Source organism: Numida meleagris, chromosome 2 (genome assembly GCF_002078875.1).
Source record: "Numida meleagris isolate 19003 breed g44 Domestic line chromosome 2, NumMel1.0, whole genome shotgun sequence".
Taxonomy (NCBI): Eukaryota; Metazoa; Chordata; class Aves; order Galliformes; family Numididae; genus Numida; species Numida meleagris.
The window spans coordinates 135025958-135052173 of NC_034410.1; the positions used below are offsets into that span (position 1 = coordinate 135025958).

A 26216-nucleotide genomic window follows, 5' to 3' on the forward strand; every position below is an offset into this window, starting at 1 on the left:
TAGCTTTTATTCAGCATTTTATTTGTAAAAAATCCCCAAAATGCACAACTCTTAAAATGGATTTGATTTTGTTTCTTCCACCCCCATCCACTGCTCACCTTACATTTAGTGAATGTACATTTAGTAATGAAACTCACTGACAAATGCAAACTTTTTTTTAATAATCACAGAACTTCGATTACAGGCACTCAATTTTATGGCAATATCATAGCAAATTTCTAATTTATTGCTCCAAGCAAAATAATATTTCACTCGAAGTTTTCAAGGCACAATTCTTCTGTGCAGTTATTTTCATACCAAAATTGTAAAAATTCATATTACTAAATTTTACAAGTTCTCTTTAAAGCAAAGGCAGTCTTCTGTAACAGATACATTTTACATCAGCTACATTCTAATGACAGTTTATAGGAACTTTGCAACACAATTTTCTCATGTCTTCAGACTTGATTTTACAAACTTGATTATGCACTTTTTTCTTTGTAATATTTTAAAGGCCATTTTGCCAAGTGTTGAACTGTCAAAAGCTTGTGTCAATGTTATTCAAGGCCACAAAAGGAACCAGCTTAGTCTCAGTCAAGAGTAATTCATTCATGAGCTTGTGAAGGTGTGAGTATTCAAAATGTCAACATGGCAACAAAATCTGCATGCTTAAAAATGCTCACTAATGGACAAAAGATTAAACATTTCCTTTCACTGTTGAAATCAATTTGATTCAATTATTACTAAGGTTTTAATTTTTAACAACAGTCTTCAGTTTATGGATAGAAAGATAAATTATATTCAAGAAGCTTGACTTACAGCATAACTGTAAACACAAAGAAAAAGAAGGTGGGCAAAGGAAGGTGGAAATGGCCTACAGACACTATGGTTTCTTAGAAGAGGCAAGTTCTTTCATATTCTACTTAGCGGTGCAGAAAACTAAAGTTGTTCAAGAAGTCCAGCTGCTTCAGTTCCAGAATGCCACATAACATTTGTTGATAACTCCTTCCCCCAGAAGGGGGCGGGGGGGAGAAGGAAGAAGCAACATTCACGGTTACTCCATTCAGTATTCTCAGTTTTTAAAAACAATATTTATTATGAGATAGGTCTTCTGGAATTATAAACTTTAATACCATTCTGCACTGAGGAGCGAGCGTATTTTGTCAGAAGTGCACCAACCGTCTGCTTCTCTGCACATAAATCTCTACAGAGGAAATAAAGTAGATGACATTAGCATTAGACATGTTCTCATACATGATGTTCAGCAAAATTACTGTAAATGTAGCTACAAGCTGGACTAGGGTTTTGGGAGGAAAAGAAAACCACAAGAGTAACTCACAGAATGCTTTAGATTACCTAAAGTTTAGAATTTGGCTTGAAATTTAAGGAGCAGAAAAAAAACATGATTTCCTTGAGAAGCAAGGATTTTGTCTTTTTTAAATTATTATTACTGTTCTCTAAAAATAGCAAAAAACAGTTAGGCTTTGAAATAATTATACTGAAGTAAATTTAGAGCCAAGCATAAAGAATTAATGCAAGTAACTTCTGGGTTACCATTTATGCCTGTCCACATGCATGCTGGCTGGGTCTTCCCACACACCATTGTAATGTAGGACAAAAGAACAAAGGATGCAGTACAGGAAGCACTACTACTATACAGCTCTTAAGTTGTAAGTACGGAGACTAAATATAAATTTCAGGATGTTTTCTATAACTCAAGTCTGCCTCAGTCAAATCAGTTCTCCTGTGTAAAAAGCTGATCCCACTGAATTTAAACAAGTTCAAATCCAACAAATATAGCTACAGCTCCCACGAGTGGGGATTCTATTCATGTAGAATTTGTAGTCATTTAAAACATGGTACTTAAGACATAACTACATAGCTGAAAGTCAGCCATGCAGAAAGGGAAGAATATGAACTCTAATTACATAATTCTGTTTAATTGACTTCTTTTTGTAATACAATCATATTTTAATACAGCCTTACTGGATATAAGGGGTAATATCCGCTTCTGTCCACTTTTCTCGTACACTGAATAAGCTGTTGAATCTTTCCTGATTATCTTCAGGTAGGTCTTCTACTTTTAGCAGAAAGATGGTCTCTGGTCTTGAGGTTTTATCCACAAGAGCCAAACCCTATAGATCAGCATCAGAGAGAAAGCTTTAATTAAAATGAAAACAATTTAACTTGCTTCATTCTACAGGGGATCTATAAGAAGTTACTCTCTGTATCTCCAAGCCTTCTAGAACTCACTGCTAGTTGCAAACTGAAAAGATATCATAATAGTGCTGTTTTACAAGAAATATTTATCGTTTCCTTTAAGGACAAGTAGGGATTAAGTCCTGACAACTCTCTCTTGGGGGGGGGGGGGGGGAAGGATTTTTCATAGTACTCGCTACAGGATATCACTACAGCTTAGTCTGCAATAGCTTCAGATTCTGCTTTAGTTACATTTACAGGTATCAAGAGCACAGCTGCAACTTTTCTTCAAAGTGAAACATGTCACAGAAAACTGAATTGCCATGATTCCATACTGCTAATACTAATAGAAGGTGTCAGAAGTAGTACTTGAAAGCTGACAGAAATACAATCAATCTCCGTCAATCAAAAAAATCTAGATATGAAGCTCGAAAGAATTCATACTTTATATTTTTACCTTAAGCTGATCAAGACTCGTTGACATCCCTTCAGGGACACTTTGTTGCCAGACTTCGTGAAACTCTGATAGATTGAATTTAACTGCATTTTGCAAAAGCATTTGTGCTATAGCTCTGCATATTTTATCTTCACGCATTTCAAAGTAAACTTCCCCTGCTGAGAAACAAAAGACACAACAGCTTGGGTTCTTGCTTTTCTTGATAATAGAACAGAGAACAGCTTCAAATTTCCATTCTGTCCTAGTCTTCTTCAAACCAACTCTTCTGTTTTGCTAGGGGAATTACCTGACTTGGTATTACTTTAGATAAACGATGATATCTCCTCATGCTGAAGAACAAATCATCTTCTTTTCCCTTTTTCACAGTAACACTTTCTCATAGTTTTCATTCCTACTTCTGAATGATTTGTATTAAAGAGTTTGCTGCCTGGAGTTGAACAATTTCCGCAGTCATCCTTGTAATATCAGATGACAGGAATAAGGAGAATTCCTTTCTATTCTCACTTACTTGGCTAATGTTCTCTGAAAGTCATCCATAAATACTGCCTTCCACCTTTTCAGTCTCCCTGTAATTCAAAACTATTCCTTGTGCAATGTGCCTCTATATACTAATAAGAAAAGGACAATGTGTATCACTACAACTGCTCTCCTATGTCCTGTAAGGAGGAGTGCAATTTCTGCTTTGGTCAAAGGTGAGATGAAAACAGCCATGGGGAAAAATTTAAATGAAGGCACTGACCTATTATGTACATATGTAAGACAGGCAAAGGAGATTTAGCCAACACAACCAACGAACGGATCTTGTGGTGCAAGTCAGGGGAGTAAATGCAAGGTGTCTGCTTTACACCAGATGAATTCAGGGAGATCTAAATTCCATTGACAATAGCACTATTACTTGCTTAAACATATGACATCCAAGATCTCCTACAGTATCTAAAAAGAGATTGCATTTAATTTTTAGAAGCAATCTATCAGTCACAAAACTACTGTTTGTAAATATCTAATATATCACTTCAGGTACCGCCATCAGTTCATGAATTTTCTCTAGAGTCTCATACAGTTTAACCTATGAAACTTTCTCTAACAATTTTACTAATTGTTTATCTCACTGTTTACTTCTTCCTTTTCCTTACAGTTTACTTCTAGTGTAGCACATTATTTTGTTTGAGCCATCCTTACAAAAGTTTCAGTTACTCAATAACTATTTTGTTTTTCAGGTTTTAAACATGTGTACTTTCCCAAACTTACCATCATCAGTGTACTTCCTTCCATAGCTTAAAAGAATATGCTCTATCATCTCTCTGAGAAAAAAAAAAAAAAAGGCAACTTTTAAAAACCGTGTTACCATTTCCTATTTATATCGTATATTTCATACATTTTTCACAAGTGCTGTCCCTCAGTGGTCCATCTGTGGACCAGTGCTCTTCAGCATGTTTACCAGAGACGCAGACAATGGGATTGAGTGCACGCTCGGCAAGTTTGCTGATGACACCACGCTGAGTGGTGCAGTTGACACAACAGAAGGGAGAGATGTCATCCAGAGGGACCTGGTCAGGCTCAAAAAGTGGGCACACGAGAATCTAATGAGGTTTAACAAAGCCAAGTGTAGAGCGTTGCACTCGGGTCGAGGCAATCCTAGATATGAGTACAGACAGAGAAGAACTCACTGAGAGCATCTCTGAGGAGAAGGAGCTGGAGGTCCTGATGGACAAAAAGCCGGACACGAGCCAGCAGTGTGCTCTTGCAGCCCGGAATGCCAACAGTATCTTGGGTTGCATCAAAAGAGGGGTGGCCAGCAAGGCAAGGGAGGTGACTGCCCTCAAGAGGCCCCACCTGGAGTACTGCATCCAGGCATGGGGCCCCCAGGACAGGAAATATACAGAGCTGTTGGAGTGGGTCCAGAGGAGGGCCATGAAGATGATCAGAGGCCTGGAGCACCTCTCCTGTGAAGAAAGTTTGAGGGAGTTGGGCTTGTTTAGCTTAGAGAAGTCTCCGGGGAGACCTCATTGCAGCCTTCCAGTACTTGAAGGGAGCTCACAAGCAGGAGGAGGACTGACTCTTTACATAGCCTGACAGTGACAAGACAAGGAGGAATGGCTTTAAACTAAAAGAGGGGAAATTTAGGTTAGATGTTAGGAAGAAATTCTTTACTCAGAGGATGGTGAGGTGCTGGAGTAGGCTGCAGAGAGGTTGTGGATGTGCCATCCCTGGAGCCATTCAAGGTCAGGTTGGATGGGATCCTGGGCAGCCTGATCTGGTGGGTGGCAACCCTGCCTATAGCAGGGGGGTTGGAACTAACTCATCTTTAAGGTCCCCTCCAACCTAAGCCATTCTATGATATCAAAACCAATATTTTCAAAATTGCGTGTGAACACACTCAAAACTGTTTCTTGTGAGTGTTTTTAGGACATCACAGGCACAGCAAGAAGATGTAAGCAAGTACAATAAAAAATAAAGAGAATGGAACGTCATCTTGGCTGAAATAAAGAAATACATCAAAAACTAGAAACAAGTTAAAATAAAATTGGACATAAAGCACTGGTGCGAGTTAATTCAACATATAAACTCCACTTTCCATTTATAACTACCAAAGATGAAAAGGGCATAAGGAGAGTAAGGAAAATAACATCCTTGCAGTGTAACTTCTTTCTAAGACATGATGCAAGTCACAAAGCTGGCAGTTAATTATCTCTTACTGAATAGTAGGTATTTTTCTATAACACCGACATCACATTAATATCTGCAATCTAACTGCAGTCTAGCTGCAGATATTAACACCAGAGCAGAATTTCTTTTTGAGCAAGATCAAGCCAAAAAAGCATAAAACACAACCTAGAAGAACAGAATCATTAAGGTTGGAAAAGACCTCTAAGATCATCTAGTCCAACCATCCACCTACCACCAATGTTGCCCACTAAACCATGTCCCTCAGTGCCACATCTACGTGTTTCATGAACACCTCCAGGGACAGTGATTCTACCACCTCCCTGGGCAGCCCGTTCCAGCATCTGATCGCTCTTTCAGAAAAGAAGTTGCTCCTGACCTCCAACCTGAACCTACTGTAAACTTGAGACTTTAAATGGTAACCTTAAATTATGTAATGATCCCTATCCCTGTAAAAGAAACTCAGTTCTTACTAACTGAATACTAACTGAATTAGTATTACACAAGAAAAAAATTGACCGTCTAGGACATTACAGAAGAGTTTGGAAACTGAACTTTTTTGGTGAGCTATAGCTTCAGAGCAAGTATTTTACATGGTCAGTAACTTAAGGCTTAAATACACAGTACTTCTAACAGGTACAAGTCAGTAATAATATTTGGTGGTTAGACCAGACGATTGAGAGTTCCCTTCCAATCCTAATCATTCTGCAATTCTGTTTCAGCTTTTGAACCAATGTAAACATTGCCAGTAAACGCTAAAATCAGTTTACTAACCTATCTGTCCTACCAACAGGACATGATCTCTTGTAATCCCAGATCACAGTGTAAAAACAAATAAATCAAGTTCTCCTTACATAATTACTATGAAGAATTAATAACAGCAGTATTCTAAAATTAATCCATCCTCCAAAATGCTAATAACAGCGTTCTCCTAGGTAGATACAGCTGAGAGCTTCTAATGCCCTTGCATATTTTAGAGCTAAAGAAAGTTTATCATTAATGCCCCAGTAACTGGAATCCAGAGTTATAAAACAACAATTCTAATAAATAAGTATTAACAATTTAATTAATAATCATTAATCATGGCTTACACAACCTTAAGTACTAAATGTAACTGCTTACGTGGGCTCTAAAGGTCCGAGCTCCTCAAGACATGTACGTAAAGGAACCTTATTCAAAGACCAGGACTCTGAGTCTATCAGCTGAGTCACGTGATTCAAGAGTTTCATCTCATAGTCAAATTCTAAAACTCTCCAATATCCTGCCAAACAGAAAAAAAAAATCATCAAACAATGTTAGAAGGAAACTTTAACACCTTGACACTGTCCCCCTAAAGGTATATTACAGAAGTCTGGGTATTCCCACCCTGAGATGAATAAGATGCAGAAAAAACTAAGAAGTTAGGCGGAAAACTTTCTGAACAGAACTGACTGCACTGACTCTGCCACATGTCAGCTCTGGTCCACCCAAGTGCACAGAAAATCAGATGAGACCAAGCACGGATCTGGTACAACAGTACTGGACAGTAATAAAAAGACAAGAGAAATCATCTGTGAGATTGTCCTCAACCTCCTATGTGGGACACTATAGCGAGGATGGAGCAGAAGTTTTTCCAGCAGTGCTCAGTGGTAGGACAGGAGACAAGAAGTCCAAGTTTCAATAAGGGAAAGCCTAGCTGGGTAGTAGAAAAAATGTTTTCACCTTGCAGATAGCCAAAGCCTGGAACGGCCTGGACAGAGAGGCTGTGCTATCTCTGTTCTTGGAAATGTTCACAACTTGAATAGATGAGTCCCTGAGCAACCAGCTCCAAGCTGTCCCTGTTCTAAAACAGGGGTATGGACCTGATATCCAGAGTTCAGTTCCATTCCATACTACCCTATGACTCTAGGATTGCTGTCATCCAGATGAGGGCTAGGGCTTGCCCAAATATAGGATGAGTAAGACCTATCCAAAAGCAAGTCACTTGTCTCAACCTTGCCCCGTGTTGCAGGGAGACTTCCGAAATAAACCCAGTTTACAAGGAAGAAAAGGCTATGGAAGGGCTGGGTTTACCCAGGGATCAGCTATTTTTGCCTCCAGACCTGCAGAAAGCTGTTTCTACTTAACAATGAGGGAGGCAGCCAGCCAAAAGACATCCATGCTATGGGTGGGAAACTCTGATGACAGTGCGTGTAGAATCAAAGAAGGAATTATGCTGCTGTCCTGGTTTTCATTGGAACAGAATTAACTTTCCTCATAGTAGGTGACACAGTGCTGTGTTTTGGATTCAGGATAAGAATAATGTTAATAACACACTGATGTCTGAGTTATTGCTGAGCAATGCTTACACGGAGTCAAGGACTCTTCTGCTTCTTATGCTACCCCACCAGTGCTTGAGGTTTACAAGCAGCAGGGAGGGGAAGTGATCAGGACAGCTGACACAGACTACTCAAAAGAATACTCCACACCATTTGACACCATGCTTAACAGAAGAACTGGAGGCAGCTGGCTGGGGAGGCTACCATTGCTCAGAGACTGGCTGGGCATTGGCTGGCTGGTGGTGAGAAACTGTAGGGTACATCGCTTGTTTTGTGTATTCTTCTTTTTGTTCCCTCATTCCAATCTTCACATCCCATTAAACTGTCCTTATCTCAACCTGTGAGTTTTACTTCCCCTTACACCCCGATTTTCCCCCCATCCTTAGTGGGATGGCAATATGCAAACTGCTGTGCAGTACATAGTTGCCTGCTGTTGAATCACAACATCTGGGAAGAATCAGAGCAACTGATGCCTGCTGAGGTTTATATTCATAATCAACTTCATAGCAGAAGAGGGTATAGGAAATATGGAAGCAGATTTTAGCACTGTGAACTGACTTACAGAAAAACAACAGTATGGCATGAGCCTTGGAAACAGAAGATACTCTGGTGAAAAATACTTATTTCCTCTTAAGTCTGATCTGGTGGGTGCAACCCTGCCCATGGCACGGGGTTGGAACTAAGTGATCTTTAAGGTCCCTTCCATCCCAAGTCATTCTATGATAAGAATATTCTTTAAAGACAAATACCTTCAATTATACAGGCATCTATAGCTTGCAGCTGGTGCAGTATTTCCTCTTCACTTGCTTGAATCAGACTTAGCAAATCTTCTGTTGTATACTGCAACAAGGAAAATAAAGGAGATAAAGCCAGTTATTCTTACACCAGTTTTGCTTCAGCAAGCATGCAAAATGCATTACGACATAATGAAAGAAAAATGTAGAAGACCGATTATATTTTTCCCCAAGACTGAGTTTTCCCATTCTCTGAAGCTTCTCCTGTAATTTACATCAGTTTCTCAAAGGGTGATTAATATAAAAACTATCTAACTATAGAGAAGCCTTTGTGCCATGCATTCCTAGGATGTCAAAATAGCTCATGTAGGCATCATAAATGAAGTATCACAGCAAGAATGAAAACTGAACGTGTTCTATCTTTCCGAAATCACATATCTTCAAGAAACTTTCCTCATAAAAAGGGAAATCACAAGTCTCTTCCAGTGTTGATTCTTTCATTACTGAAAACGTGATAGCTTACCAGCTAGTCAATGGAAGTGCTAATAACTACCAACTTGTACTGGGCTTAAAAATTAATTCAAAACAACACTGTGAAACATCAGCAAAGCTATTTTTCTAGTTAAGAATGTTTCTTCACTTTGTCCATTACCAACTACAAGGCAGCGCACTTACTTTGATGACTTACTTTTGATGCTGTTAAAGTCTGATCCCTCCCACTATCTGGCCCTTCATATGGATCTTCCATCAGAAGCTTCCTCAGTTTCTTCAGTTTAGGTCGACATCTCCTTAATTCCCAGTAGTTATTGGAGAAGCCAGCAATCTACAAGAAAATACAAGGGTTCTTACAGCATTTTAATCTATGATTTGGATTCAAAGGACCTTAACCAAAACATTATCAGCAAAAAGTTTTAATCTAGTCACTGAAAAAATAACGGGGAAACAACTTTAAAAATGAAACAATTGAAATATTTTCAGTTAAAAAAAATAACCAATAGTAACAAAGAATGAGTCTACAGCTGGTCGATAAAAATACATCTGCAGTGGATATGACTAAGGGACCAGCTCATCTCTACATATAAATGATAGGCTGTCACAATGGGATATATTCCCACACAATCTTTGTCTACATTTATTCTTATCTTAATACTAAGTTCTATTACTGCCATAAAACCCTTCCTATATTACCCTGTTTCCATCTTCCCTCCTTCTTCCCATGCATGGGATCTTCTTCATGGTCTTTTTATGCCTCAATACATGAAACTTTACATCATTAAGATCAAGTAAAACAGACATTAAAAAGACAGCAGGCTACACTTCCATGCAGTAAACGCAACACCTGTGTTTCAATTAACACAACATACCTATTTCTTATTAGGGTTCAATATAGGTTTAAAAGCTCCAGCAGAAAGCTCATGTGTAATGAATTCAACTACACTAATTGAACAAATCTTTACCTTCCAAGTAATCTTGACGCGTTTCATAGGGAAACTCTTGCACTTATTAGAAGATTCTTTGAAGAAGAGAGAGTATCAAAGCCTTCCAGTATTGATTCTGCTGCAGCAGCAGTGGGTACAGAATGGCAGAGGTGCAATAGGCTGCAGGTTTACAACTACTGTCCCAAGCATTAGCCCCTTGTAAAAAAGCCTCCATGAAAAAGTCGAAGAAATACCCTAAATGCTTTTTCAGACTTGTTTTTAAAGCTCATCCATTTAAAAAAGCAAACCATAAAATAAAACAAGAAAACACAACTTTGAAATAATGTTCCATTTAAATCAACCATAAGTAAACAACCTGCATGTAGAACAAGTCCCATCCAAATCCTAATACTGAGCAAGCTCAGTTTTTAATCCACTGTTACGTAGCTTGCTTAACACAAATTTCAGCTAAGTTTTTTTTATAGAATTCTGTTTTTCTTCCTCTGTGTCAAATAGCATTTACATAAGTGTTTGATTTTTTTCTGCCAAGTTCATTTCTAAGCAATCTTGAGATAAATTACAAAGACACTCTGCCTAGAACAGAAAATAAATTGTTCTAATTTACACCTCAAAGCTCATAACTAAAGCCAGTCTGTGCAAGTTGAACGAAATGCCAGATGCTTTGCCTGTGACTATTAGTCTGCCAAGTAGTATAAAGCGTGACCCTGAGATTCCAAGAGAAGGGCAATGAAGCCCCACAACTACTGAGCAAACACGGTATCTTTTGCCGTGTCTCAGTTTGCCACCTTAATGCACCATGTAACATTCTTGAGAACATTAAAAAAGCTTTTAGAATTAGAACTCTAGGGAATTACTCCTATACAAGTCACATTTATATTGACAGATGTGACTTCAGAGATTAGTGAGATCATTTAGCACAATCAAAAAGAATATGGAAGAATATTATTTTCTCATTAATCTACTTCAGTCTCAATTAACTTTTTCTACTAGGCTGAACTGCTGACTTCATGGAAGAAATGACGATGCTGATGTTGTGATTATTATATTCATCTAAGGACAAGCAGAGTTACTTCTCAGTGATGTCATTATATCCATTACAGCAAATAATGAGCCAGTAATAATATTTTCCTAACTATTTTCAGAAGAATTTTATTAACTACGTTTCAGAACAGCAGAGAACAATGGATTCTTTGAACTCAGAGCTCTAAAATCACCCGCTCCAACAAATCTTCCCAGATGCCAGTTGAAAAAAAAAAGAGTGAACTTTGAATATATTTCTGTATTTAAAAAATAACAACAATGACATGGAAAAATCTGCCTTTTGGGGAAAGCACCCATAAGAATCAATGTGCAAACAGCTTATTTTTAAAATAGCTGCTAACGCTGAGAAATCAGATATTCTTTGAAATCTTTTAATACCTACCACAAGTAATTACTATCCACTCAAAATAAACCTAAGTTTGAACTCGTTAGAAACAATAATTAACATACATTATGGATGGAGTTCAGTTGCCTAAACAAGGGCCCTAGAGGCTTTTTGGTCACCCAAAAGTATAGCGTGCCCCTTGTGTATAAAACATGTTTATAAAGACATCTCCTGGGACCGTCAGATACACAAAGAAGCTACAGGAGATCTGCGTCCTTCTGGAGTGGCAGATAAAACCTAGACCAATACCACAAAGCACCTAAAATGGCATGACAAGTCTATGTTTAGGCAACTGAATCCCACTCAAGGTTTCACGTAAGCATCTTGGAAAAAAAGCACAAGAAATTATAGAGAGTAAGGTATTCAAGAATGAAAGCAAACAAGCAAAAAACCCAGGAAGGTATACCTGTGAATGAATAATATTACAAGCTGCTTGATCTGCATTCAGCTCTTCTGGAATTTTGCAGCCAGGAACAAACAGCAGCATATTTGAGGTATCTGCTATTTTCATGTCGTAAGTTTTATCTTTGCTGCACAACACTGCTTGTTCATCCTTTTCACCACGGATTACCAGGCTGAAAAAAAAAAAATAGCATAACAACATGTATTTGTACCTCTATTTCAGGATGAACACCTATTAAACTCGCCTGATATTTTTTTCATTTACACATTGGTAAGGAAGCTACAAACCACATTTCTGTTCAGTAGTGGCAGTCATTTTATACCAAAAATGTAAAGAGGTAATTGTCAATTAATCTAAAATATCTTCTATGTTTTTTCTTTTCCTTTTTGAGTTTTCCCACTCTGAAAGACAGGTATCCAAGGCTTTTTACACAGATCACAGCCTCACCTATCTATTCACACAAAACCCTCAAAACAAGGGGTTAGTGATGCTTAAAGTTCACGAACCTTAAGAAGCAGATTATGGCTAAAGTTCTTCTTTACTGAGGACTGAAACTAGCCCACTGTGGAACAAAAAGAACAAAAAGAAATTGTGTCTATTGTGCAGTGTCCTTCAGATAACTCCCTTAGAGAGACTGGTGTATTTTCTTGCAACTAATTCCAAGCAGAAAAAAAAAGAAAATCTAACACTTCCAGACAAGAATCAAGGCATATCCCCTTCTTCAGCTCACCTACTTCAAACAGAGCTTCTTAGTGAGGACACAACACCAAACAGAAGCACAATAGAGGAACACTCAGCTCCTTCCAGGCTGTGTCAAATGAAGTGCTCAATTTCCATTTAATCAAATGCCCATTTTGATTCCAAGAGTTTGCATACAAAGCTCAGCTATGCTCCAAGAGTCCTCAGCACCACTCAGGCCTGATGACTTGGGAACCATGGGCACCCCATCAACCTCCCACTGAGTACGAACAGCCCTAACAGACATCACCCTCTTCTCTCAGAGGGTGGTGAGGCACCGGCACAGCTGCCCAGAGGAGCTGGGGGTGCCCCATCCCCAGAGATGTCCAAGGCCAGGTTGGATGGGGCCCTGGGCAGCCTGAGCTGGTGGGAGGCAGCCCTGCCCACAGCAGGGGGTTGGAGCTAGGTGATTTTTAAGGTCCTTCCCAACCTAAGCAATTCTATGATCTCTGCAGACCACTTACTTTAGAGGGTGTTCTAGTGCTATATCATTTAAAATGTTCGTATTATATCAGTGGCACTGCAGCTGGTAAAGGAAGAAATTTAAAACGGTACTTAAAATTTATTAACTGGTTTTGGGCCAGAGTTGGAAGATGTCACAAAACCATCCCACCAGACATACATGCAAGTACTACGCATGGCCTTCGCTGTCCTGCTTGTGCAGCTTGTCAGTACTCTGCATCCCACCCCAACCTGGGAAGTCAGTGGGATTCTTTTAAAGATGCCAGCTTTTTCCAACCAAATCACTGCTCTGATCAGATGGAATGCAATCTGCGAGCAGGACCTGAGCTTGCTTTATGGCACTGCCACTCACTCACACCATATAACAGCACGTGAACCACGAGGACACCGACTATCCTACCGCCATTTTTCTTACTGTGCAAGCTCAGGACAGCTATTTTGCTGAAATAATCATGAATACCCCGAGCCGGAAGAGACCCACAGGAATCAGCAAGTCCAACTCCTGGCTCCACAAAGAACCGCCCAAAACGAAACCATCTTTCTGAGAGCACGGTCCAAACGCTCCTTGACGGGCGTCTGGAACGAGCCGCGTCCCTTCACGCCATCGCCGCAGGTGTGACGACGCGCGAGCAGACCCCGGGCTGCCGCGCGGACCCGGCCCGTACCTGCGTCCCGCCTCCAGCTCGGCGCACAGCCCCGCCTCCAGCTGCAGCAGGCAGCACTCGCCGGCGCCGCCCTGCGGGCCAAAGCTGAGGCAGTGCACGGCCGGCAGCAGCTCGGCGGGGTTCAATTTGGCGGTGCGCAGCGTGGCGTCCACCTCTGCGCGGCTCCGCATGGCGCCCGCTGTGCTCCGAAAGCGGCGCCAAAGCGCAAGGGGCGGGGCGGGGCGGGGCGAGGCGACGCGACGCGGCGGAGCGTCCAGGCGGGCGCCGCCAGCGCGGGCGTGCTGCGTTGATTCTGTGGTTGCTGGCGGAGCGCGCTGCAGTAGCCGGTGAGGCGGGAGGCTGCGCACGGGGCTATTCGGAAGTGACTCGTCCTACTAAAGTCTGCTGTGTGAGTGGACCCAGTGAGGGAACCAGCCTTGGAGAAAGCTCTGGTTGAAGCTATGAGGAAGCTCTCTCCATCCTGTGCGCTGTTGATCGTGCTCTGCCACCTATTCTACATTCAGGTTTTGTTTCAGTGGGAGCTGGAAATCAAGCCACTGTGTACTTGCGAAACCTGAGGCACTTTAGCTTTGCTTGGTCTCCAGTAATGAACAGGTGTTCACTGGTACATGTACAGTTTTATTTTGTTTCCTTTAATGGAAATCTGAAAATCACTGTTACACTAATGAAAAGTTCACATAGTTACTGTTTAAATAAAAGTTTAGTAGCATTGATTTATATCTTAATTTGTGCAGTTTTCCAATCACCTAGCATGCCTTCTTCTTCTCCTTTCTCTCCGTAGAATAAAAATAAGTAGAAGTCAAGGAACTGAAGCCAACACTGATGGAGTTTGTGTCTTAACAAGCTCTGTTACTTAACAGATATCTAACTGGAAGAAAGAGTCCTAGAATCATTTGAGTTGGAAGGGGTCCAATTCCCCTGTGGTGAACATGGACAGCTAGAGCAGGGTGCTCAGAGCCCATACAGCCTGACCTTGAGTGCCTGCAGGGACAGAGCGTCCATTCTTTCTCTGGGCAACTTGTTCCAGTGCCTCACCAACCTAGATGTAAAAAAAAAAAAAAAAAAAATTCTCTTACATCCACTCTAAATGGCCTTTCTTGTAGTTTGAAATCATTTCCCCTTGTTCTATCACAACAGATCCTGCTAAGGAGTCTGTCCCCTTCTTTCTGATAGCTCCCCTTTTGGTACTGAAAGGCCACTATCCGGTCTCCCCAGAGCCTTCTCTTCTTGAGGCTGATCAGCCCCAGCTCTCAGCCTGTCCTCATAGGACAGGTGCTCCATCCCTTGGATCATTTTTGTGGCCCTCCTCTGGATGCACTCCAACAGGTCCATGTCTCTCCTGTACTGAGGACTGCACATCTGGACGCAGTCCTCCAGGTGAGGCCTCACCAGCGCAGAGCAGAGGGGCAGGATCACCTCCCTTGCCCTGCTGGCCATGCTTCTTTTGATCCAGCCCAGGATACAGTTGGCCTTCTCGGCTGCGAGGTCACATTACTGACTCATGTCCAGCTTGCCATCCACCAGTACCCCAAGTCCTTTTCAGCAGGGCTATGCTCCATCCTTACATCCCCCAGCTTATACTGATAGTGGGGGTTGCCATGACTGAGGTGCAAGACCTTGCACTTGGATTTGTTGAACCTCATGAGGTTCTCCTTGTCCCACTTCTGAAGCCTGTCTAGATCTCTATGGAAGGCATCCCAGCCCTCTGGTGTGTTGACCACACCCCACAACTTGTTGTCATCCACAAACTTGCTGAGGGTACACTCAATCCCACTATCATTGTAACTGATGAAGAAATTAAAGAGCACCAGTCCCGTTACTGACCCCTGAGGGACACCACTTGTCACTGATCTCCATTTGGACACTGAGCCACTGGCCATCACTCTCTGGGTATGATCTCACAACCAGTTCCTTTTCTGTTGAACAATCCACCCATCAAATCCATTATATGGGTCATTATATGTTATTATCTGCAATCTAGAAGATTTGGAAATGAACCAACATTTATACCTGTTTTTAATTTTTCCAACAGGCCTAGTAATATTGGTTGTAGATACTTTTTTTTATCTGGTTCTTAGTGTGAAAAGCACATGATGGTGCTGCCTGCCATCCTTCTCTGTCTGTCCCTCACAATCCACTCTGGAAATTGTTGTTCAGGTCAGTTTGACATGTAAAGTTGCCAGAACTTTTGTGGAAATCAGTGGCTGGACAAAAGGCTACAACCTCTAAGTTGGGAAAAGCATCTACAATCTTTTCTGAGGGGCAGCAGCCAACTGGTCTGTCAGTAAATGTATGGACATAGATCTAAAGGAAGCATTGCTCATTCCTCAGGGATCAAAAAGCCTGTATTTTACTCCTGTTTTCACTGAGAACACTTTAGAACAGTGACAAAAAAAAGCCATTTTGCATTGTTTTAGCAACATTTGAATTACAACTATTTGTGGTTTTCTAAGTAGGAGTTCATACAGTTAGTTTCTTGAAGTAAAGTTGAATCAATGTGGACTGCAGAGAAAATGAGACACTGAACTGTCAATGTTGCTGTGAATTTATAAGGAAATGCATGCTGTGGTAAGGGAGACTGGTAGGATCTTGATATTGCTTTATAACAGTCTTGTGGGATTATTTATTTGCTTTGGAGTTGCTGCTGCTCTGGATTAGTATTTTAAATGAGTAACGTTCAGCTTGAGGTAGTTGAAACTGTCAGAATTCAGGAGAATGTAACGTTGCATTGCAAGCGGGGGTGACACTCAGCTTTAGCAGAATTGGAAGAGCTGAGGAAGCAATTAATTTATCTGTCTTTACTATCTTTACTTTACTAGTCTCCAGGTTGGATCAGTCCCCTGATGTGCATGGTTGTGGCTGTAAATAACTGCTGCGAGCGTACAGCCCAGAGGTACACTTCTTGTAACATCTACGTATGTGAAGCCTTGAACAGCCTGCATCCTCAGCAGGCCTCCGAAGGGGAGGCAGGAGTTAAGTCAACTATCAAGCAAGATTAGCTTTGGTGCAGTTTTTCAAGTGACTCATGTTAATGGAAATTAGTGTTAACGGAATCTCGTCGACTAACATTGACAGAAGTTAGCAAAACATAAAATGGATTGCTGAAGATTATTATAGTCTTGCCTTTGAAGTTCCTGGCACTGTATAATATTTCCCAGGGCTCATCAAGGGCTCAGTAAGGATATAAGCATCAAGGATGTGAACAGCACAATAAATCAGGGACAGCTGTGACAAATCAAATAAAGTAGGTTCAAATAACTCCAAAGCTCCACAGCTGAGATATAAAACAATGAACTGTGTAATAACATTTGTTTGTCACCAGTATCAAGTTCTAGACATCAGGCATGACATTGGGAGGATGACATTCTAGATGGGATTTCAATTCAAGTATTTGGGATCTACAATAAAATCTGGGAGAAGATTGGTCTACATGTAATGGTATGTTTAAATGTCAAAGAAGATGCACACAGTAGAAACTTCTGAGTGATCTTCAAAGCACAACCTAGGTAGCTATGAAAATAAAAGATAGCAAAGGTAGCACTGGAGAAATTGGCACAGCACTGAAGTTGAATACCATAGCAAGTTATCAGCCTGCTGATAATGACAGTTCACAGTTACAGTTCCTGGAAATTATTCCACAGGAGAGGTTCAGATTAAAGCCTAGCAAAACTTAATTCAAGGATTAGTTGTTTTTCCTTTTCAGTTGAAATGCCATCTGCAATATTTAAGATTAATGAGAAAGTTACATTTTTGCCTACTAAACAACAGTTTCTCATTGCTGGGAAATATTTATCAATGGACATATCCGTCATGTTTCAACTCAGAAGGTGGTCATAGGAGCTGGGTCTGTGGATGTGGCTGCAAACTTCTGAATGACATTTCAGTGTTTGTCATAGGCTCCCGTGAGACAATGGGAGAATAACTGTCTACAATGAGTGTGCCACATTTCCATCTAAGAAAATTGAAAGCAAGAAAAAAACAACAACCCGACAGCAGACTATAACTGTTCCACTGTATAAATCTGTGGTGTATGCCTACCTTGAATAAAGCATGGCATTCTGATCTGTGAGCTGCAACAGGAGATACAGAAAAGGGCCTACTGAGACATCTGATTTTCACAGGAAGGAGACTAACCTGATTAGATCATTTCAGTATGGACAAATTTAGAGGAAGAAGGTACAACAGATGTGTAAGCAATTATGAATGTAAGGAAGAATGTTCATCTATTCTGTCTAAAGTGTAAGAACTGGGGAATACCACTGAAATGAACAAGTTGTGGGTAATAGAAGAAAAGACCTTTCTATACAACACATTGTAGAACTTGAGAGATTCTGTGAAAGTCAAAATGAGTGTAAACCACAAAAGTGTTAGAAAAAATCAGAAAGGTTAACCTTTGTGATGTATTTGTCTATTAATCACAGCATTCTGGCTTTAAGTCATAACTCGGCACCCTGTGTAAATTCAGACCCTCTGAATCACTCTTCTGCTCTCCATTGGAACTGATTCTTGAGTTAAACGTATTTCTTTTTTTTTTTCCAAGTGAAAAGATAGCTAAAATAGAGACCAGCATTTCACGTGTCATAGGTGTTGATTACTGCGTACTGTCATGTCCCTGTAAAATACTGATATCTGACGATGTCAGCCAGGAAAGCAGCACAAAGCAGAAGATGAGTCCAAGACTAAAGTTGCAGGCAATTATCAGAGAAATCAGGGAGTTCATTGCTTACTGAGATAAGCACTTCCTCTTCCATCTCAGTGGGACAACAAAGAAGTGCAAAACAGTTACATTCAAGTTAGGAGAAGATAAACATGTAATCAAACCTAAATATTAGTGTTAACAATACAATGGCCTAGGAGGTCAGCATGCCTCTTTATTTGGTGTTCATGAAGAGAAGCCTTGCCACAAGCAATAAAGCATAAGGAAGTGTAATAGATACACAGATTTATTTATTTTTTTCGGTAGCATTTAATTGGTTTTGTGACTAAATTTCAGTCTGGAGATCTTACTAATAGTGACATAATAAACATCATCCTGTGTCATCTGGCAAGTTATCACACATGGCCTTGCTTCCTGATTAACCAGTATCTGCACAGTATGTACTAACCTCAGAAAGTTCTGCAAACAATGTGCCCATTACATCTGTATGAGTCTAAAATTAAAAAAAAATTATAATAACAAATAATGTAAGAAGCAAAGCCAGGTAAAATACAGCACATTTTGCAAAATATGAAATAGTCAGGAAGATGCATCGAGTATTCCATTTGTGGGAGAGTATGCAACAGAGAAGTACAGTGACATAGGAAAATGCCAGTGAAAAATAGCAGGATGAAAATTCAGATGAGTACCATGAAGGCAATGTCAGGAAAGCATTACATAGGAGACCTTTACACACGGCAAATTGAAACAATGCAGATGAGCCTATCTAAAAAATTCTGTCCATCGAAATCAATGTTGGCATGATCAAGAAACTGTAGAACTAGTATCTGTTTCTGTGTAAGTCTTTTATTATTTTTTTAATAAATTAGAGAGTTTTGCAATTTTGCACATCCCTAGGAAATTGGTAGAGTACTGAGAAGGAGATCATCCAGTGCTTAAATTTGTGAAGTGCTCAAGTAACTCAGGAAATTCTATGATATAAGAATAAAAAGGACAGGGTGAGTGGAAATTATCAGTTTGATAGTATTCTGTGGTCTGGAAGAATTAAAAAATAATAATAAAGATTTTTCCTCCTGTGGTCTAGAAACTCTCTTTGTAGCAATTAGCATATACTATGATTTAATTGTTCTACAGGACAGAAGCTTTTTAGATTGATTAGAGTCCCCTGGTTCAGAAATCATCCTCCTTCTCTGGCTAATGGTCCCAGAAGACCTTTACTTGCAAAAGCTGAGAAGTTTATTGGCATCTTTTTTTTAATTACTTTGAAGAATTCTGAGAATTTAATCAGTTTTAACCTAGTTTCATGACTGTGGTATAACACTGTATACTGCATATGTCTTTTTTATACAATAACCCTGATTCTCTAACAGTACCATACATGTAGCATATCTGCTCCTTATTGTCCATTGAATGTGTTGGCAGTGAGCTGCAGCACCTGACAAAGCACCCCTCGCTCTATCATCACCCTCATTAAACCTCGAGCTGTAGCCTTCCAAGAATTTCAAGAATGACGTTAGCTTGACCTTGTCATTCTCACCTTTCCTCCTCGTGCCAAATAACTGGAGGAACAGGATATTCCCCTCCCATCCTGCTCCCCAACACACCTAGGAGACCATCTAGTGACTAGATTGTCCTTTTTAGACCCATACCATCTGCTTGACAAGAAACTACAAAAAACTCTGCAAACATGGCAACATTTTATTCTGAAAATCCTAACTGTCTGCAATATTTTTCTCCTTCTGCTGAATACCAGAGGTTGTCATGGGGCCAAACATTTTATTTTCCCATCACGTCAATGAGTAGTTGGAATTTTCTTACAACTCTGTGAGTAATGATTAACAGTGAGTGTATCACAAGGGGTATGAATGTCTTGAGATACTAAACAGTTTGATATCATGTGGTAAGCTATAACCAAAGAACAGGAGTAACTGTTTTCATTTCACGGATGCGTTGGTGGAGATCTGCGATTACGTCCAACTCAAAAAATAGCTTTATTATTTGTACATTTAGGATTGATCCTTGTCGTCTCGTCTTCTCCCATCTACATGTCACAGTTTTGGCATGGACCTTGCCTAACTGAATTGCATTTCCTCAGGAAATTGTTGGGTAAGAGGATGATGAAGCTGCTCTCATTGTGAACTGCTTGAGAAGTGATGCGGTGTGAGGCCTGAGGTGAGATGCTGCCCATCAAGCCTTCCTTGGAGATCTACATTTTAGTAATTCTAATGAAACATTAAAAGCAATTATGAAAATTAGGAATCTTTACCTGAAAAGTAGGTGCAACTTTTGTTTCTAAGGGAGTGGGTGCTGGGGTCTGCCAAATTTGTTGTAAGAAGTGTACAGATGTAGCCAACCCTCTTCTGTGCTGGAGATATGCAGTGAGAGGGTGTTCTGAAATACTTTCTATACTGTTTTCTATACTGACTTCTGTAAGAGTGACAATTTGAGGGCTCCTCTCCAGAGAGCAGTGAGTGCGGGGAGGGAAGAAAGGTCTCATGGCTGCCAGTTGCTGTGGAGACAGGCAGCATCCCATTGCAAAGACAGCATAATACAGGGAGGTACAGCTCTGATGGACATCACAAAGAAAATTTATTCCTTTCACCTTCTGTCTTAGCTTGGCTCTGTTGCTTCTGTCTTTCTTCCATCTTCTCATCCCTGCTTGATTCTCTCCGTCTCTCAAGTCTCTCTTCTCTTCTTCTTACCTCTTCTCCCCATTCCTTTTCACATCTTTTTCATGTGCCTTTTCTCCTCATTTCACCCCACTTTCCTGAATGTACATGCCTTGCTGAAGTTTCCTTTCCAGACAAAATCACTGATTTTCTTTTTCTTTTTTCTTCTGCTGAGCTGTTGAGAGCAGGACAGTGCTCCCACTGCAGTTCAGCCTGGAGAGTATTGCTATTAACTTCTATATTTCAATAGACTTGAATTTGTTCTTATGAGAGAAGCCTGCTATGGTCCTGCTTCATCCCAGCAACCTCTGTTGTTTCCTCCTTCCACCAGCTCCTGTGCCACGTGGTTTCCTGGATGCAGAGCTACAGCAGAGCTGTTTCTTTGTAAAGATTTCTGGTACTCTGTAGTGCAATAAAAGGAGTCATAGCTGATGGTTTTGAAATATCTCAGCACAATGTAGTGTCTGGTTTGTTTTAAAAGAATGCTCTCCTAAGCTTTTCCTGTTGCTTCAGTACTCCAAGAGATCTGTAAATATTTTGAGAACACAGGACAAACACCTACTTGTGAGACACGTTTACAAAAGAGTTTAGTTTTTTGTTTTTACTACCTTGAGTAGTTATTCTGGTGTTCAGCCTGTAGAAAAATAAATGACAGAGTCGAGTATGTTTGTGTTTGCAATCTTATGCAAAGATTGTATTGTCTAAAGATTTTTCCCTTCTAAAATTACTGTTAGCTTCATTTAACAATTTTTTTCCTTTGTTGAGCATCAGTTCACAATGATGTTCTGACAGGCATTTTCATACTCCATTTCCTGCAAGGACCACTGGGTGGCAGAGTGATTATGCACATACTTACTGCAAAGGGTTTGTTTCACAGAGACCAGTCAGGCCAGCGAGAACAGCTGCTGGTGGTTGTGGATGCCCCAGGAGATCTGATACCTCAGGTTTTAGCATTACAGATGTCCTGCAGCAGAGGTGGCACGACTGCAGTGTGCCGTGCCTGCGTCCCAGAGGCCCCTCCCTCCACCTGAGGAGTAGGCCTGTGTTCCTCAGCGCCATGTGCCACACAGCCTTACTCAACAACAGGACATGATGTGGTTAATGGTTCCTGTATGAGGAAAGGCCTGGGTCTGTTCAGCATGGGGAAAAGAAGATTGAGAGGGGATCTGATCAATGTTGATAAATATCTAAGGAGAGGTGGGAGGCAAATGGATGAGGCTGGGCTCTTCTCGGTGGTGTGCAGCTATAGGACAAGGAGTAATGGCCTAAAACTGGAACATAGGAATTTCTGTACTAACATGTTAAGGAACTTCTTTTCGGTAAGGGTGACTGAGCACTGGAACAGGTTGTCCAGAGAGGTTGTGGAGTCTTCTATGGAGATATTCAAGACCCGGTTGGATGCCTACCTGTGTCACCTATCACAGGGAACCTGCTTTAGCAGGGAGTTGGACTCCCAGGTGGTGCCTCCCAAGGGACAATAAAAATGTGCCCAGGTTTCAAGGCTGGGTTCAATGCAAAGTCAACCTGTCAGCTCAAGCCACAGTGGTTTGAGCAAAACTTTCGATCCCACAGCCAGATACTAGGGTGTATTAACACAGAGGTGGGGGACAGCCTAAGAAGCTGTCTTTTACCACTTAGCATATAAGTGTTGTCTTCACACTTGAGATGTGGTTTACAAAGAAGCTCCTTTTCAGCTGTTAGTCATGCCTGCCAGCTGAGTCACACCTCCCAGCCCCAGTCTGGTTACTACAAAAGTCCTGAACTATAACCTGGGCTAAACGTGTGATGTGGCATAGCTCAGGCTGCATGAGTTTGTAATTACTATCAATTAAGTGCAGGATAAAATTAGAGAAAACAAAGCAACAAAAATGAAAGAACTAATGGAAATGCATATGAAATGCTTAAAGAGTAATATTCCTACCAGTTTTACAGGTGCTTTTTGACTGGTAAATATTCCTGTGATGCTCAAAATTAGGAATTATTACAAAACTGCTGAAGATTCAAAATAAGACAAATTAGAAACTGTTCCAGATATATAATAGATGCATAGAGGGACTCCAGTGTAACAGAACAAGTGACGTTACTGAGAGTGCAGAAATCAATTACATATTGGCTAACAAAAATGTGAGTTTAGCAGAGTGCACTATCAATAATTATTGGGTCTACAGGTCTGATATGGATTTCTCATTTTTTTTTCTTACTGAATCTGTTTATTTCTCCATTGACAGGAGCAAGCCCTAGAACATGTATCTGCCTTGTGGTAGTGCTTTAGACGTCAGCCTGCAGACAAGTCTCAGTATCTTTCACCCAGTGAGAACTTGGGTATTTGACACTAAACATAAAAGCTGAGTAAGGATAGGCTCAGAAAGCCTCTTTCAGATGATTTTTGCATATCTCAGGATCAAAATGTCTCCTTCTCTGTACTTCATCTTGTTATTATAACAATTGCCAGGTCAGTGACACATGAAATGTAAGGATCTGAACAAGTCTCACATGCTGAAATATTAGACATTTCGTAGTCTTGTTTGCAGAAAATTAATTAATTGTGACAAATACTCCTGTTATCTCACCATAGTGGCTTTTGCAGGAACTTGGATGTTATATTGGAAAAAGAGGAGTATAAAACATGCCTTTCTTTTTTTTTTTTTTGGTGAAAACTTGCTGACTTTTCCTGTGGTTTATCACAAGACTAAAATTAGGTTGGCCAGATGCATTCAGCCCTTTGAATCACACAAGCACTGATTCTTCTAACCAGTTTCCAGCAGACAACTTAAATTGTTCAAGCTCAGAGCAGCAAATGAACAGCAATGAATGTAATCTATGCACTGCCAAGAATGGGAAATACTATTGTACATAGCATGAAAAGAGGAGGGCAGGCTGGACAATACCTGGTAGTTTCTCTGGTTTCCTTTGCCAGACCTCTGGTACTAAGGAAGTTAACTAGCTGAAACACAAAGACAAGTGAGATCTCTTTGCAAAAAAAAGCATGGGAATATAGAAAAAAAAACAACTAAACAAAAAAACACCCCAAACCACATACACACTCCTTTTTTCAGGAGTGTTGCAAAAGCTACTTAAATGAGAGGCCAATTAAAGGCCAAAACCATACGTTTTCCTGTCTTCCTCAGTAAGAGAAGAAACAGGTATTTTTAAATTTGATGTTTACATCATGCTGGCTCTTACACAAAATATACTCGGAAAACCAGAACTGCGGACTAATTGAACAGCTCACCTGCTAATGCCTTTTATCCCTGAAGTGCTTCACCATCTTTTGCATGCAATAATCAATGCCTTAATCAATGCCTTAATGATTTCTCTGTCATTTTCCTGTTTCAAAAGCTCTAGTCATCCCAGCAAGGAAAAATCAATCTTATGTGAACAATGCCACAGAAGGAAGTAGAAGTGTACATAAGATCACTGGTAAATTGTTCATGTGAATGTCTCTCTTTAAATTAAGTTTGCATAAAAATAATTAGTGGGACTAAGGAATTAGTTTATCTACTCTCGAGTTAATTTATCAAGTCAAAATTTAGGCCACAGATGTAATATTCTTTAAATAGTGTTCTGAAAGCAATATTCTTATTTCACTTTGTAGGCATTTATGTTTTACCATTTGTATATTTACTCGATGCAATAAGAAAGTTTATACAAACTACTAGAATGCTTTTAAAATCGGTACTTGAATACGACGTCATGTCCCATGGAGTGCCGTTATCTCTGGGGTTCAAATGTGTGGCTTTGTGCCTTGCGGTATGCCAGAGAGCCTCTGGAGTCACCACCAGGTACTGCAAGACTTGAGTTTCCCCCAGTACCTGTGCTACCAACTCTCCACCAGACATAAGCAGCTCTTGTTACTCTGGTTGTTGTGGAGGATGAGTTTTAAGATGTCACTGGGCTCCAGATCAAAGCTTTGTCACCCTTTTGGCAGAGGAATGTCTTAATCTTAGCTAGCTATCTTAATATCACAGAATCATGGAATCATGGAGTATCTCAACTTGGAAGGGATTCATATGGCATGCTGGCTTGTATCAGAAGCAGCGCAGCCGGCAGGAGAAAGGAAGTGATCATCCTTCTGTACTCAGCTCTGGTGAGGCCACACCTCACGTGCTGTGTTCAGTTTTGGGCCACTCACTACAAGAAAGACACTGGGGCCTGGGAGTGTGTCCAGAGAAGGTCATCAAAGCTGTGAAGGGTCTGGAGCACAAGTCCTATGGGGAGCAGCTGAGGGAACTGGGATTGTTCAGTCTGGAGAAGAGGAAGCTCAGGGGAGACCTCATCGCTCTATTCAACCCCCTGAAAGGAGGTTGTGGTGAGGTGGAGGTCGGCCTAGTCTCTCGTGTAACTAGTGATAGGACAAGAGGGAATGACCTCAAGTTGTGCCAGGGGAGATTCAGGTTGGATGTTAGGAAAATTTTTTTCTCCAAAAGAGTGGTCAGGCGCTGGAATGGGCTGCCCAGGGAGGTGGTGGAGTCACCATCTCTGGAGGTGTCCAAGAAACATTTAGATGTTGTACTGAGGAACATGGTTTAGTGGGAAGTATTGGTGGAAGATGGATGGTTGGACTAGAGGATCCTGCAGGTCTTTTCCAACCTTGGTGATTCTGTGATTCTACTATTAATATGGATCATCAAGTCCAACTCTTACCACTTAACTGCAGCTGTGCTAAGGTAAAATCCAAGTGTGCATTCACAGATAAATTAAACAGCAGCTCCTGAAATTGTTCCCATATTTATACAAAATACATGTGTATACATTCATCTGCTTCCCAGAGTTTACCTTGAGGAAAGTCTCCCTCCTTCTCAGTAACCTTGCTGTCAGGATCTCACGTGCATTCCCACCTCTCAGTGCAGTGTCGGGGTCTTGGAGGTCAGTCTGCCCTGGGAGGGAGGACCAGGACAGTTTAATCTTTTGCTAGATCTCATGTTTTTATAGCAGTCTGTGCATTAAAAACTTACAAGCTAGAAAGATCCTAACAGGTCAATTTATGTAGCTTAATTCTTGCTCTTGACTCTGAAATGTGATCCTTTGGGGTTATGTCAGTTAACCATCGAGGAGAGACATCAGGTTTGGGATGATTGATACCTAATCCCTTCCTTTGAAACACATTGTAGCTGTAAGACATTTCAGTGTGAACATGTGGAACAAATTACAAGCGGGCTATCAGTGTGGAAAGGCAAACATGGCAGCCAATGAGCATTAAATAATTCAGTACAGGGAATTGCACTGACCTGTGAGAATCATCTGATATGCAAGGAAAGAAATGCGTTTCAGGCTGCAGTTCCATGAGCACCTTGAGTCAAGCTGCTGGCTTGTCACTGCTGAAAGTCAGCTTCTTCCCCTTCTTCCCCTCCCTTCTCTCTATTCCTGCTCTCAGCTGCCCAGGCCCACTCCACCTCTGTGTCACCTCCAGGCCCATGAGATCCACAG

General features: G+C 40.7%; 1 protein-coding gene across 2 annotated transcripts; it reads right to left on the bottom strand.

Annotated features, from left to right (window-relative positions):
• Window positions 1-13675, bottom strand: DSCC1 (DNA replication and sister chromatid cohesion 1). 2 transcript variants are annotated; one of them, XM_021386402.1, is made up of 9 exons: window positions 13464-13675; window positions 11602-11770; window positions 9019-9153; window positions 8346-8436; window positions 6422-6560; window positions 3884-3936; window positions 2636-2793; window positions 1966-2114; window positions 1-1183 (listed from the first exon to the last, which is right to left on the bottom strand). In XM_021386402.1, the coding sequence occupies exons 1-9, from the start codon at window positions 13631-13633 to the stop codon at window positions 1075-1077; spliced, it is 1173 nt and encodes a 390-aa protein (XP_021242077.1). In that variant the 5' UTR covers window positions 13634-13675; the 3' UTR covers window positions 1-1074. The 2 variants fall into 2 exon arrangements, with proteins under 2 accessions (XP_021242077.1, XP_021242078.1); XM_021386403.1 differs by lacking the exon at window positions 13464-13675 and adding an exon at window positions 13259-13440.